Source organism: Saccostrea echinata, unplaced genomic scaffold (genome assembly GCF_033153115.1).
Source record: "Saccostrea echinata isolate AGI-Se365-2 ecotype Australia unplaced genomic scaffold, CSIRO_AGI_Sech_v1 ptg000009l, whole genome shotgun sequence".
NCBI classification, from domain to species: domain Eukaryota; kingdom Metazoa; phylum Mollusca; class Bivalvia; order Ostreida; family Ostreidae; genus Saccostrea; species Saccostrea echinata.
Window position 1 is genome coordinate 18167023 of NW_026889758.1, and position 13080 is coordinate 18180102.

At 33.7% G+C, this 13080-nt stretch overlaps 2 protein-coding genes across 2 annotated transcripts; one reads left to right on the top strand and one right to left on the bottom strand.

Moving 5' to 3' along the window:
* The first annotated feature begins 2236 nt into the window (after positions 1–2236).
* LOC133182485 (uncharacterized) lies at positions 2237–4937 on the top strand. Its single transcript, XM_061317331.1, has 6 exons — positions 2237–2633; positions 3290–3340; positions 3667–3741; positions 3893–3934; positions 4117–4185; positions 4311–4937. The coding sequence occupies exons 1-6, from the start codon at positions 2237–2239 to the stop codon at positions 4526–4528; spliced, it is 852 nt and encodes a 283-aa protein (XP_061173315.1). The 3' UTR covers positions 4529–4937.
* Positions 4938–5147: 210 nt separating this feature from the next.
* On the bottom strand, positions 5148–7646 carry LOC133182486 (putative nuclease HARBI1). Its single transcript, XM_061317332.1, has 4 exons — positions 7103–7646; positions 6279–6468; positions 5923–6028; positions 5148–5336 (listed from the first exon to the last, which is right to left on the bottom strand). Exons 1-4 carry the CDS (start codon positions 7644–7646, stop codon positions 5148–5150), a joined length of 1029 nt encoding a protein of 342 aa, XP_061173316.1.
* Positions 7647–13080: the final 5434 nt, after the last annotated feature.

Sequence of the window (13080 nt, forward strand, 5' to 3'; positions counted from 1 at the left end):
GTACAGTCGCAGATGGTGTATATCAGGCACAGGTATACAGTCATAGATATACAAAATTTAGGCATAGTCAAGTTTACATTTTCCGCGATGTATTCACTAAGCCAGTTATCGTTACCGTTTTGGCGATTACAGCCTTCCATAAAGTAGATTTATTTAAAATCAGAAATTTTCTTTCCTCCATATTAACACATTTCGTATTTTTCATTAAAAAACAATCCATACTTAATTAAAAACATATAGTTTAATATGTTGAACAATCCGGAAAATCTTGCTCTGACATTCCGTTTTTGATATTAGTGAGCAGGTACAGTCATGGATGTCCGGTACCAGCACTGCCGAGTACAGTTGCGTATGTTAGCTGACAGACCCCACTCGCGTAAACAGTATATACATGTAGACACGCATGTCCGCGGGAAATCATAGACAACGATGTGCGTTGCATTTTGACTACGATTTTGAATAAAAGTTAATATCTGTCATTACAGAGTAGATAGTTAATACTGGTTGTTTTCAAAGATAAGTATCCTTAAGCATAAAACGTATGCCATCCATGTCAAAAGTTATTTTGTATACCAAACGGCCTACCTCGTTTTCTTGACGCCATTTTTGTTTATCAATTTAAAAGTAGCGACTGTGTCACATGATGCATGAATTTAAATAGAGGCAGTAGTTTCCTAGTAGGATAATAAATAATTATAATTTGAGATCTTTATAATGCGTTCATTTCCAATTGTGTAATTTACAATATTTTCGTAACTTTATTTGGTAAACAAAATAAATAAATTTCCAACTTTATTTTTAACTGACGCAAGTTATAGCGTGTATATCTTTAAAGTCTATTAAAACAATACAGATCGGGAGCAGAGCAAACACGGACCTCCAAAAACATCAGAGGTGGGATCAGGTGTCATGGAGGAGTGGGCATCCCCTGCCGACCGGTCACATCCGCCGTGTACTCCTTGTCATGATCGGGAAATAACGGAAAAATCTGTCGACAATTCAGTGCATGTGTAAATAATGGCCTAACAATTAGTATGAAAAACGTTAGTCAGCATATGACTTAATAATAGATTGTATTTGCTGACAAGATTATTGTATCGACCATAGAACTTACGAAATGATGACTTTAAACGAGATTGTTGATATTTTTGTTTCATCAATTTGTTTGTCAATAACTTACATCGTTTAAGAAATTGTTCATATATAGAGCATGCTCTTGCGTATCGAATCAACTGAGAGATATAAACCCCGTATGCAGGTGATAAGGGTATATTGCTCATAAGTAAGGGAAGTTGACGATTGAAAAGTTAAAGTAATCACGTTTATTATAGAGCTTTGTTGTTAGATTACCATTAACGTCTTTATCTAGTAAAATATCCAGATATGAAACAGATGTGTCAGACTCTGTGGTATCTTTAATTTCAAGCTCATTGGGATATATCGTGTCGACATATGAATGGAAATAACTATTGCTAATTGATAATACGTCGTCGATATATCTAAATGTCAAGTTGAAGGCCACAGCAAGAGATATCTTTTTCTCATGTATAAGATTTTTAATAAATTTTGCTTCATATGAATACAAAAATAGATCTCCTAACAATTGGTACCCATGGAAATTCCAACAGATTGTTGGAAGACCTAGTCGCCAAAAACCACATAGAAAGTGTCAAACAGAAACTCAAGCATCTCTTTAAGGACATATGCAACATAGTTTGAACTTTATTGTCTTTTTCCCTAGATTTGAAGAGTTCCAATACTTAAAGGAACTGTGTGCTACATTTTAATGTCTATTAATGCCGTTGTACACTTCTTCTAAAACAAGTTTGGATACACAATGCTACATTTTAATGTCTATTAATGCCGTTGTACACTTCTTCTAAAACAAGTTTGGATACACAAAACATCTAAAATATATGTTTAGTAATTTTTGTATATTTTTCTTTAAAATTATACAAGAATTTTCATCAATTGATATCTTTTCAAAACCCCTGGTAATGCATGCTGATTTTTTGTCTACAAACATCAGGATTGGGTTGCTCAAAACTCTGGTTAAATTTAACCACTGGTTAAGCTAACCATTGGTCAAATTTATTTTCCATTGGCTACTTAACCACTGGTCAAATTTCTGTTGCTCAAAGGGCAATTAGTTCATAGGCTAACTATCCATTGGTTAGCATGACTTAACCAGTGGATAGTATCCCATAATGCAATATACTTTGTCCATCTGTCAACAATGGCTGCCAAAAAGAGAAGTGAAAATTTCTCTACTGATGATGTTTTGTTCATTATAAGTAAGGTTGAAGAGAATATAGATGTTATTCAGTCGAAACAAACTAATCAAATAACAAATGCCAAGAAGGCAGGTGTGTGGAAAAGCATCACAGATGCTGTTAATGCCCGGGGTGGTGTAAATAGGACCGTTGAACAGGTCAAAGAGAAATACCGTAAGGCCTGTTCAAAAGCAAAGGGGGATAACGTAACCCAGAAGATTCATCGGAGAAAGACTGGTGGAGGGCCACCTCATCCCCCTCTTGATGCCATTTCTCAAAAGATATTGGATCTTCACGAGGACTCCCCTAATTTCACAGGCTTTCAAGGTGGGATTGAGGTTGGCGGATTTAATGTAACAGGTAAGTAATTTTGACAAACCTTTATTTATTATTTTTCTGTGTCTTCATAAATCTCGGCACAACTCGGTCCTTCGTCTGCATGAACTGGCGAGGAAATTCGCATTTTACTATAATCTGGAACGACGGCGTTTACTTCCGTGAGAAATATTAGATGAATTCATTGAAAGTCGTACGGGATCAAGTTTTACGTTTTTTGCTAACGCCGCACACTGTCTATGCATTGTAACATATTCTATAAGAAGCTTTTATTCTTTCTGCATCCACCAAAACAAATACAAAGGTCATGGTCAAATTAACTATTTCGCTCCTATGATGATTCGGTCCGTACCACTTTGACATTACACCGTGCAAATGTCGGTGATTTTCCATGCCGATGTACGCACAATTATTTCTGGCAAATAAATTAAAGTAAAGTACAAATCAAGGACAGACTAGAACCACTTTTATTTAATTTTAGTCAGAATTTTATTGTCATACAATGTTTTCTACAAGTCAAATTAAATTTCATTTAATTTGAATTATAAGCTTTTACTATATCTTTCACAGACTTAAAATATATACATCCAACAAAAAAAATTTAATTACCCTGTAGGCAGTTTGTTTGAAGACAAATTGTAGACATTTTTTATAATATTTATATGTATGTACAATTTCAGAGAAATCAGTTCCTAAACCTGAAGATAGTGACTGTGTTAATGAAGGTCTTGGTAAGCAAATCATATATATTCTGAACATATATCTAATAATGTAATACACAACCAGTTAAATAAATTAAAAACTATTATTAATAGTTTTGGGTAGTTTAAAAATTATTTTATTGAATAAATTTAATTTGACTTTTGAGAAACATTAATACACTATACTTATCACTTTCTTTCACTTAAAAAAAACTGTAAAAAAAAATCCAGCTTTGAGACTGAAACTCAAACTGAAAAATTTCAATCTCCAGTTATAACTCTATCAAATGTATGTAAACTACTTTTTACAATAATTGTACATATAAATATTTAATATTTATTTGTTTTAATTTCAGAATCACAGATCTCATGCAATACAAGTTCATGCAACACCTATAATGGATGTGGGCTTGAGACCTTAGCATCTAATGGTATTGACACTTTTGTAAATATATATCTGATTTTATAGAAACATTGAATATAAACATCCAAAGGAATTTAAATCAAAGAAATTTAAAATCTGCTGGAGATATGGGAAATTTTATTGCAATGTAGATTAAAATGATTGTTACTTATACACAGGTGAGAGCCAACAAATCATTGAACTTCCTGAAAATTCTTCAGGTATGGATTTGATTAATAAAGTTTTATTGCTCATTGATAAATATGAAAACAGAATATGCTTGAAATGAATTTATATTGTTTGAATTTAAACAAAAAATATATACATTTATTATATGTTTATGTTTACATTATTGGTGTCAGCAATTAACAATATAAATTATCTTGTGGTTTAATTTATACAGGATCACCTGTTGCATTCAATGTAACAATATCCAATTCAGGGACAACTGTTAGAAAGTCTGATTGTTCAGGTACACTTTCATAAATGTTATCATTCACATTTAATTGACCATATCATATGGATGAATTATGAAAATTAAATTTATATTTCAATTATGCATGCTTTACAGTGACATATTTTCATTGAATAATTCAGCTGAAGAGAAAAGAAAGAGGAAACCTATTGAAACAGGCAGTTCAGAATTACAATTAAAGGTGTCAGATCTTCAAAGACGTGTTCTGCTTGAGGATTTAGAGAGAATTAAGGAACAGAGGGAATTGATTAAGCTCCAGAAGACAAAAGTGGATCTTGAAATCAAGAAGCTTAAAATGGACATTGCTAATCATGAACCTAGCAATATAAATGAACCCTAAATTTTTAGCACACATGAGCCAAAGTCAGTGCTTTTTCTAATCATACTTTGTTGTTGTCATCGTTGTCATTCTAAACTTTCCAATTTTTTACCCTATATTAAAAAAAATTCAGAATTATTAGAATTATAAAAAACAAATGAGGACCCTTGGGTTGGATGGGGTCACAGTGGGGAATCAAATATTTATGTAGGAATAAGAAAGGGGGGCTTTTAAAATCTTCTCATACGAATAGTGAACCATTAATGATTTTTATGTAAGCCCTCCTATGAAGAAGGGAGGGTATATTGTTTTTCTGCTGTCTGTCGGTTGGTCTGTCGGTCCACTTAGTTTCCGTTCCAAGTTTGTTTAAATCATTTTCTCCTGGGGTAGGATGAGACTACAATAGGGGATCAGTGTTAAATACAGAAGTATATAGGGGGGGGGGGGTCTGCTGATAAACTAAGAATAAGGTCAGAGTGTCTTTGGTGAGCTTTGTGGTCCATAGGCATCTTGTTCTTGATTTATATTTTTAAAAATGAAATTTCTCTGTGTTGTATTTCTTAGTTTGAAAAACTGTTGACATTTCTAAATATTCAGTTTTTAGCTGCATTAATAAAATTTCATCAAATTTTGAGAACACTCAGTTGAAATAATGCTCTGTGATAAATCTCCTGACATTATCATTGATGGGACCCTGCACTGCTCCGTCATTTCCCCCATTGTCTCCTGGGCCATTAATATCATCTTCCATTGGCTCATGTCTCTGAAGAGCTATATTGTGCAGTACAGCACAAGCCACCGCTATCTTTGCAACCCGCCCTGGTTCACACTAACACAAAAAAACATATTTGTAAAAATATGTTTAAGTAAATGCAAACTGTAACTAAATGTCAATGAATATTAAAATTTAATAGAATGGTCCTATAAATACTGAAGTATGTATTAGTGTACTCGGTACTTTCAGGCACTTAGAATGAGGAGGCAGGGGAGGGGATACTAGTACCATACCGTACCACTACACTTAAACTAGCTAGTCAAAACTTTTAGAACATGAGAGTAGGATACCCCTATGTCTTAACACCCCCCCTCCCAAAAATAAAAACTATTAAAAAATTAAACAGAATATTTTCTTAAAATTACTTTGTACTATCTAATTATTTGGAGATGTGTTATCTTAAGGTATGTATAGAGTAAGTTATTATTATTCAGGTAAGGTAGCATGTAGAATTTATTGAAGAATCAAAATTTTAAAAAAGTGAAAGAAAAAATTGTGAAAACATTAAAATTAAAACTCAATACCTGAAATAATTATCATCTTTTTAGTCAGGAGAATGTGTAAAATGTACTATATTGGAAAGGTTCATAGCAAGATCAGTGATTTTTTTGTTTGTTTGTTTCATTTGTAAGATGCTTACTTTATTTTCTTCATGAAGCACTATAAAACGCCTCTTCCACCAACCAAAACACCTTTCCACGACACCCCTAGTTTTTGCATGAGCATCATTGTACTTTATTTGTGCTCTAAGTGTAGAATTTTAAAAGAATATACACAGCATTACAAATAATGCATTAAACTTGGAATTAAAGTAACTTCGTCTGCTTACTATTATTCATGAAACTTAAAAAATGAATAGAATATAGCCCAATTTAGTGTTCCATTATATCGCTGTTTTTCTAAATTTTTCCAGTGCTCACAGTTTTCTAAATGAAAAGTAATTTAGTTATTCATGAATTTTATTTCATTGACATCAGTAATGGTACATGCATATACCTTGTACTAGGCCGCAGGTATGGCGTAAGTAAGTACCTACTGCAGGCATACCCACTATCTCCCAAAAGAACCCCGTCCACATCAATACCCCGATGGTTTCCTTCTAAATGAATGCCGATGTCCGAACTCCGGAAAATAAAAGAGTCGTGGTTCGAACCTGGCCACTTTGCAGAAACATTCAAAAATTTCCCTATAATAAACCAGCAATGTGACTTTCAAAAATGTGTTTGAAATATCATAATTATATTTGCATGAGACGTGGGAGGGTAAATAGTGATAGGGATTTATGTCTGTTTGTCTGTCCACTTCCGTCCATATCCTGTACATCCGTCCGTCTGTCTGTACCTCCGTTATGCTTTGTGGTTCCCATTTCATATCTGCAAGTCCTCCTCTACCACTGAATGAAATCTAATGAAACTTTCACAGAGTCTTTGTTATAAAGTGCATTTGAGAGGCTTATTGTACATTTTTATTTGACAATTATTTGGGGTCCCCAAGAGCAAAACATGGACTTTCGCCATATATATTTATAGGGGGGGGGGGTATCATTCAGTGAGTTTACTGCTCGCGGTACCACTAGTTAGATATATTAACTACATGTATGTTACATGTAACTTATTATATTTGTAGTAGTAAAAGGATTTATTGATTCGCAGTCTATCACTTTACCTTTGAATATTTAACTCGTATGGAAATATTACCATTTTCAAACTTTCACCCTACACATGTACTTCCAGGCATTTGGCCATTATTGAATTGAAGAAGAGGGGGTTTTCTAATGAGGAAAATGTATCGTTGGTAAAATATCACAGCTCTAAGATTACCTGTATGGTCACATATTCCCTGGACATTTATGGAGTGAAACCCCTTTCTATTAACATAGGTATGTTCATATTCTCTCGGGGACTGGATTCGAATATGAGTCCCATCTACAGCCCCGATAACTCCAGGGAATGAGGCAATGGAGTAAAATCCCTGCTTAATGGTCATCTTCTCTGCTGGATCTGTGGGCCATTTGATATATTGTGGAGCAATGTCACACAGTGCGGCTGACACATCCCTAACACTCCTGGACACGCTAGAAACATGGAAACCCATGGTATCCCCAATTGTTGTCATTTTGTCCCCAGTCGCATAATATCTCAGTGCCATTAAAACTTGTTCATGTGCAGTCATTGCATAAGAACGCAGTGTTGGGCGGCACAGATACGGCTCCAGCATATATGTAATTTCTGCTACTGTTTCTCTAGAAAATCTGTACCTAGATGAAAATTCCCCCTCTTCAAAATTGTGATGGAAATGTCTATATACCCTTTCTTTTCTTTGTCGTCTGCCAAAGTTGGAATCGAAGACTAACCTTGCAGCCATAACTAACCACTGGTTAACAGTTAGCACAGCTCCCTTAGGTGTGCTAAAGTTAACCAGTGGTTAGATGAAATTAACCTTTGGACAAGTAACTTTAACCAGTGGACAAATTTTGAGCAATGGAATTTAACCAATGGTTAGAAATTAACCGCTGGATAAGAGATTTAACCAGTGGTTAAACTTAACCAGAGTTTTGAGCAACTCAATCCTGATGGCACTAAAATCTTAAATTAAGAATATCTTGAAAAATTATCAGTAGGTAAGGTACGTTGCGTATGTCCTTAATATCAACTTCAGAGTACTTGTGTGTACAATCAGAACGTTTTAACAAAATAATTTTACAAATGACCAATGACAAGGTAAGTAATTTACAAGTTCCATTTTTTATTGAAAAAACAGCTGTCAATGATGTCAAAAAGCCTGGACTTTAATTTATCGTGAGGAATGGTTGTATACAGAGTTCAAAAGTCGTAAGTTTTTATGTTATTGATTTTGGTAAAATTCTGTGATTTCAAATTTTCCAAAAGTTCCTTGGAATTTTTAAGTATCCACATCTGATCTACACCACTTCTCAAAGATATTGTTGTACAGTACTCCTGAAGTTTCTCCTTCGCTGCTGTTAATATTTTAGTGAGGAGTAAAGAAAGAAGCTTGGTAGAACATTTACTGGAATCCGCTATGTATCTTCGTTAGGATTTTTTATGAAGTTCCTTGTGACGACGTTCCTTTGGGTATCAACATTATTGGCCTCCTGACCTTGACCTGTGAGTTGACCTACATTTTAAAAACTTTCGCCTTGCCTTATCTTTAGTTAGTGCTAGGTTTTTTATATTTCACGTATATATTCCCTGTAATAAAACCTTTCCTTTGGTTCCAATATTTTTGACCTCATGATCTTGATCTTGGAGTGTGACCTACATTTGAAAAATCTTTAACCTTCACGATATTTTCCGAATGGTTGGGCTTTCATATTTCACATTTCTTTAACAAGACCTTTCTTTGGATATCTACATTTTTTAACTCTTGACCTTGAGGTTTGACGTACATTTGATAAACTTTAACACATGCATATCTTGTTTGTTAAATATTTTATGCCACCGTGATCAGATTTTCGGTTTCACATGGTTTTTAGTCTGTTTGTCTGCAAACACTTTAGCCTTGGTCATTACTTTTGAACGGTTGGTGCTAGGGCTTTCACGTTTCACAAGTGTATTCCATGTGACAAAGCCTTTCTTCGGGTACCAACATTTTTCATCTCATGAACTTCATATTTGAGTTAGAAATACTTTGGCCATGAACTGCAAAACGGGGGCTTTAGTGTATCACAAATACATCTCGTTTCCTCATATTTCTATGTTAAAATATTATACCCCATTGTAGCCCCAGTCAATCCCTGTGGGCCATGTAAGTATTCTGCTGGTGTACGTACAGTGTACATGTATGATTTGAACAAACCTGAGTCTACACTACATTTGGATGCTTAACTTTCATTTGGATTAAATAGTGTTTTTCTGTCGTACTATTGTAGGTGGCATGATAAAAAAAAATTATATATGATAAAATTGCGCATAGATATTTTGCATTTTTTAGTCCTGTGTTTCTCAAAAAGACTTTATAAATAAAACTTTATTCCAGATTTAATAAATTAACCCCCCCCTCCCCCCAAAAAAAATCCCACACACAAATTGAAGAGTGAACGTACGTGCATTGCAATGGATTACATGAGCAATTTATTTGTCTAGACCGAAAACTCAAAACAAGGTTTTCAGAACTGCATACGCCACGTTCGCTGCCTGCCCCTATATAAATGACCTAGTTCTGCTTTATCTATAAAAACAAAAAAAACTCACGAATTGTATTCCATTCTTCAGTGCATGGCAATAGTGTTACCACATGACCTACCCTTATCTTTGGCTTCTGTGTCAGAAGAAAACATAACTGTCGAGGTATTAAATATTGGAGGCAAAACACGCCCGGGCTGGGCTTGTTGTCAGCCCTTGTCCCGGGCAAAACAAAATGAATCAAGTGGGTGGATTGAAGGTGGAGTTTTATGGCTTGACAGGAAAATATAAGTTGATACAAGTACACCGTTGAGAGAAGTTTATCTGGAACTTCCAGTGTGGGATATCTAGATGTAGGCAAGAAAGTTGCTGTAGATTTCTCTGCATTTGTGCATGTGTGTGTTTTCAATATGGTCCATTCGAAAATATCGTCGTACCGAAAAATAAAACAGCAGATATCCCGGAAAAAAGGATCTAATAAGAAAATGTATATACGAGACAAATATAAAATGGGCCAACGGGAATCTGAGATAAGCTTTACCTTTTGTATCCAGAGGCAACAAAAGAGTACAACAGCGAGAGGGAGTGATCTACAGCTACAGAGAGAAAATGATGAAGATGTGCTACTATTCAGAACAAACAGGTTTAATCACGTGACAAAATTAAACCACTTCAAATCAGACGAATTGATATAAAATAATTCTGTTCAAGCCCTTCATTGTACAGCGGAATTTACTGACAAAATTATGATTTTTGTTTCATGTATTTTTTTTCTTTTTTGTTGTTTCCCTTTGAGTTTTTAGTAAACATATTTTTATATAGACGTATGCCAGTTGTCTCGAGAAAAATTGTTATAAGGCGATCTTCAACTTTTTGGAATAAAAAAAATACTGTACAAGATCTGTAAGAGTTTTGGCCAAGAGTATGGTTTAAAACTAATTCTACTAGATAGCCTTGCTTCGAAAATTCGTACTATTCATCTGCAACTATGGGAGTTATAAAGAACCATTATGACCGGGGACTTTAAAAAAAAATGTATATTTTACTTACTAATTACCTCCGCAAAAAAAAAAAATTAATAAATTAATTTTAAAAAATTGAGAACATGTTTCATGAAATATTTGGAAAAGCTTGCCTTGAAACAAAGAAATTCTTGAGATTCATCTGGTATTGTATGTAAATGTATTTTCATTTCGAATTATGTTAGCAACCATAGCCATATGCTTTCAGTGTGCATTCCATTGTTTTTCTAATTTTGTATTTGACTTTTTTGATCAATAGTTGTCAGCTTTGTTTTGTTTTGTTTTTTGTTTTTGTTTTGTTTGTTTGTTTGTTTGTTTGTTTTTTTTTGTTTTTTTTTTTAATAGCTATTTTACTTTTATTTATCTGGTATCATTTTGTTTTGATTTTTCTTGTTTCTATATATTCAGTTGCTCGTTTCTTGCTTTGGTTATTTATGAAAGAGAAGAAAAGTTACGGATTTTAATTTTTACAACAACCTTTTTCATGCTTAATTTCAGAATTAGTACTTTTGTTTTTAGGTAACTGAAAGTGAAGTCAATTCTTTATTATATATACGGATATATGGAGTTAAAAATCTTTTACAAATGATGAAATTATATGATTATCACAATTATGTGATGTTTATCTTTGTATTTGCACAAGAAGAAAAATTAAATTTATACAAAGTTAGATTTTTATGTATATGACCATGGAAGTACTTCTGGACAAGGAGCCTGATCAAAAGTATGCGTGCTTTAACAAACACTTTGAATTAAGTTAAAAGTATCATTACCGCTACATTTTGAAAATTTTCATTACCGCTACATGCACATTACCGCTACAAAAAAGGATACATTACCGCTACATTTAAAAGTATACAATACCGCTACATTGCCTCTTTCGTTAGCCAGCGTCTTATGCGTGTACAGTACAACATATATATACATGCATAAGACCTGTTGCCTCTGCTCACCACGGGAAGGTGAAAGTAGGACTCTGAGCAGGATGGGTTTTTTTTCATTTTTTATTTGTCGCAAACTTCTCAATAGTAGCCATGACATTCATCTGACGCTAAATCGACTACAGACATATATACTCATTTTGATTAGAATTCAGATCCAAATTGTACTTCACTACATGGTGAGTGAATTATATTGAATGGAACTCATATCCCGTGCCATTGCTGGCCGATTCGGTATGTAGCGGTAATGAGTTGTTGTCGGCATTAGTCCCTTTGATAAAATGTAGCGGTAATGATCGCCCGAAACTTTGAGAAAATGTAGCGGTAACGGGTTGAAATTTTTCGCAAAGTAGCGGTAATGTTGACCTCCCAGTACAAGGACCCAAGTTATCATTGTGGGCTAAGATAAATTGATGTTTATTTCTTCTCCTTTCGAAAAATTTTCTTTGGCTGACTATACCTTGCTATAGAAAAATATGTGTGGTTTTTTTTTTCGATTTAGAGTATTTACATCTCTCAAATTTCATAACAATGATAACTGAAAATGCTGTCATAAGGTAGTACTAGTAATATCGCACTTAAGTGTTTTTACTTCTAAAATTATTCTCCTTTGTACCTAAAAAAAAACGAAGAAGTAATAATTTTTATTCCATGGTTAACATTATTATATATGTACCAAATTGAGCGTAAAATGGCCAGTTGAGCCTGTGGCCCATTTGATGGAAAAGAAAATTTCGAAACCGTATTTAATATCTAGAGGACAGCACCGGTCATATTTTAAAAGTTGATTTGGGTATGAGTAAAATGTATGTAGTAATTTGAAGATGGGGGATTGACCTCCCCTATGAAAATAGAAATTCCAAAATCTCATTACATACCTAAAGCATATCACAAATCATATTGGCTACTGCATAAATCTTGGAACATGTGTTCGTAGAAAAAACATCGTTTTAGACGCACAAATGTCCCCAAGGGTGAAAAGACAAAATATACATAGAAAACCTTATTGCACATCTATATAGAACACAACCAATTATATTCCAAAAGATGAAATTACTAATCTTTAATATGTAAGAGGAGTTTGAGAAAGAAGATTATGTAGAAAAGCGAAATTTTTTGAATCCCCATTGACCCCAGTGAAAATAAATTTTAAAACCTTATTGCACATCTACAGGACACCAATAGATTCCAAAAGATAATTCCCCTGCTCAGTCATTCTATGTAAAGGGACCAATTCAGGGTATATAACATGAAAAAAAATGTTTCAAAAACCGGTTGAACAACATAATTTACTGACATATTGATCAGTGCACTTGAAAAAAAAAATATCCACAAATCTGGCATTGTTGACTTTTTACAACAATTTCAATTTACCATTGATTTTAAGGTAATGTTACGGAAGTTAAGCTTGAACAGGCCTTATTATCTTTTAAATAAAGTCGAATTTGACCAATTTTTCGTTTTTCTCGTGTTCAGTATAGAACGCTAAAGGAACGATTTTTGAGGTCTCGCATGAATCCTTTTCGGGGGAAAATATCGTTACGGAAGTTAATCGTTACGGAAGTTAATTTCCAGCAATTAAAGTTGAAATTCTGGTCAAAAGATAAAATTTACGTTTGTTTTAAGATGTTAATCAAAAGTATGAAGTATTTCGCTATCAAAATAGTAAATTTTATATGCTTTTAATGCAAAA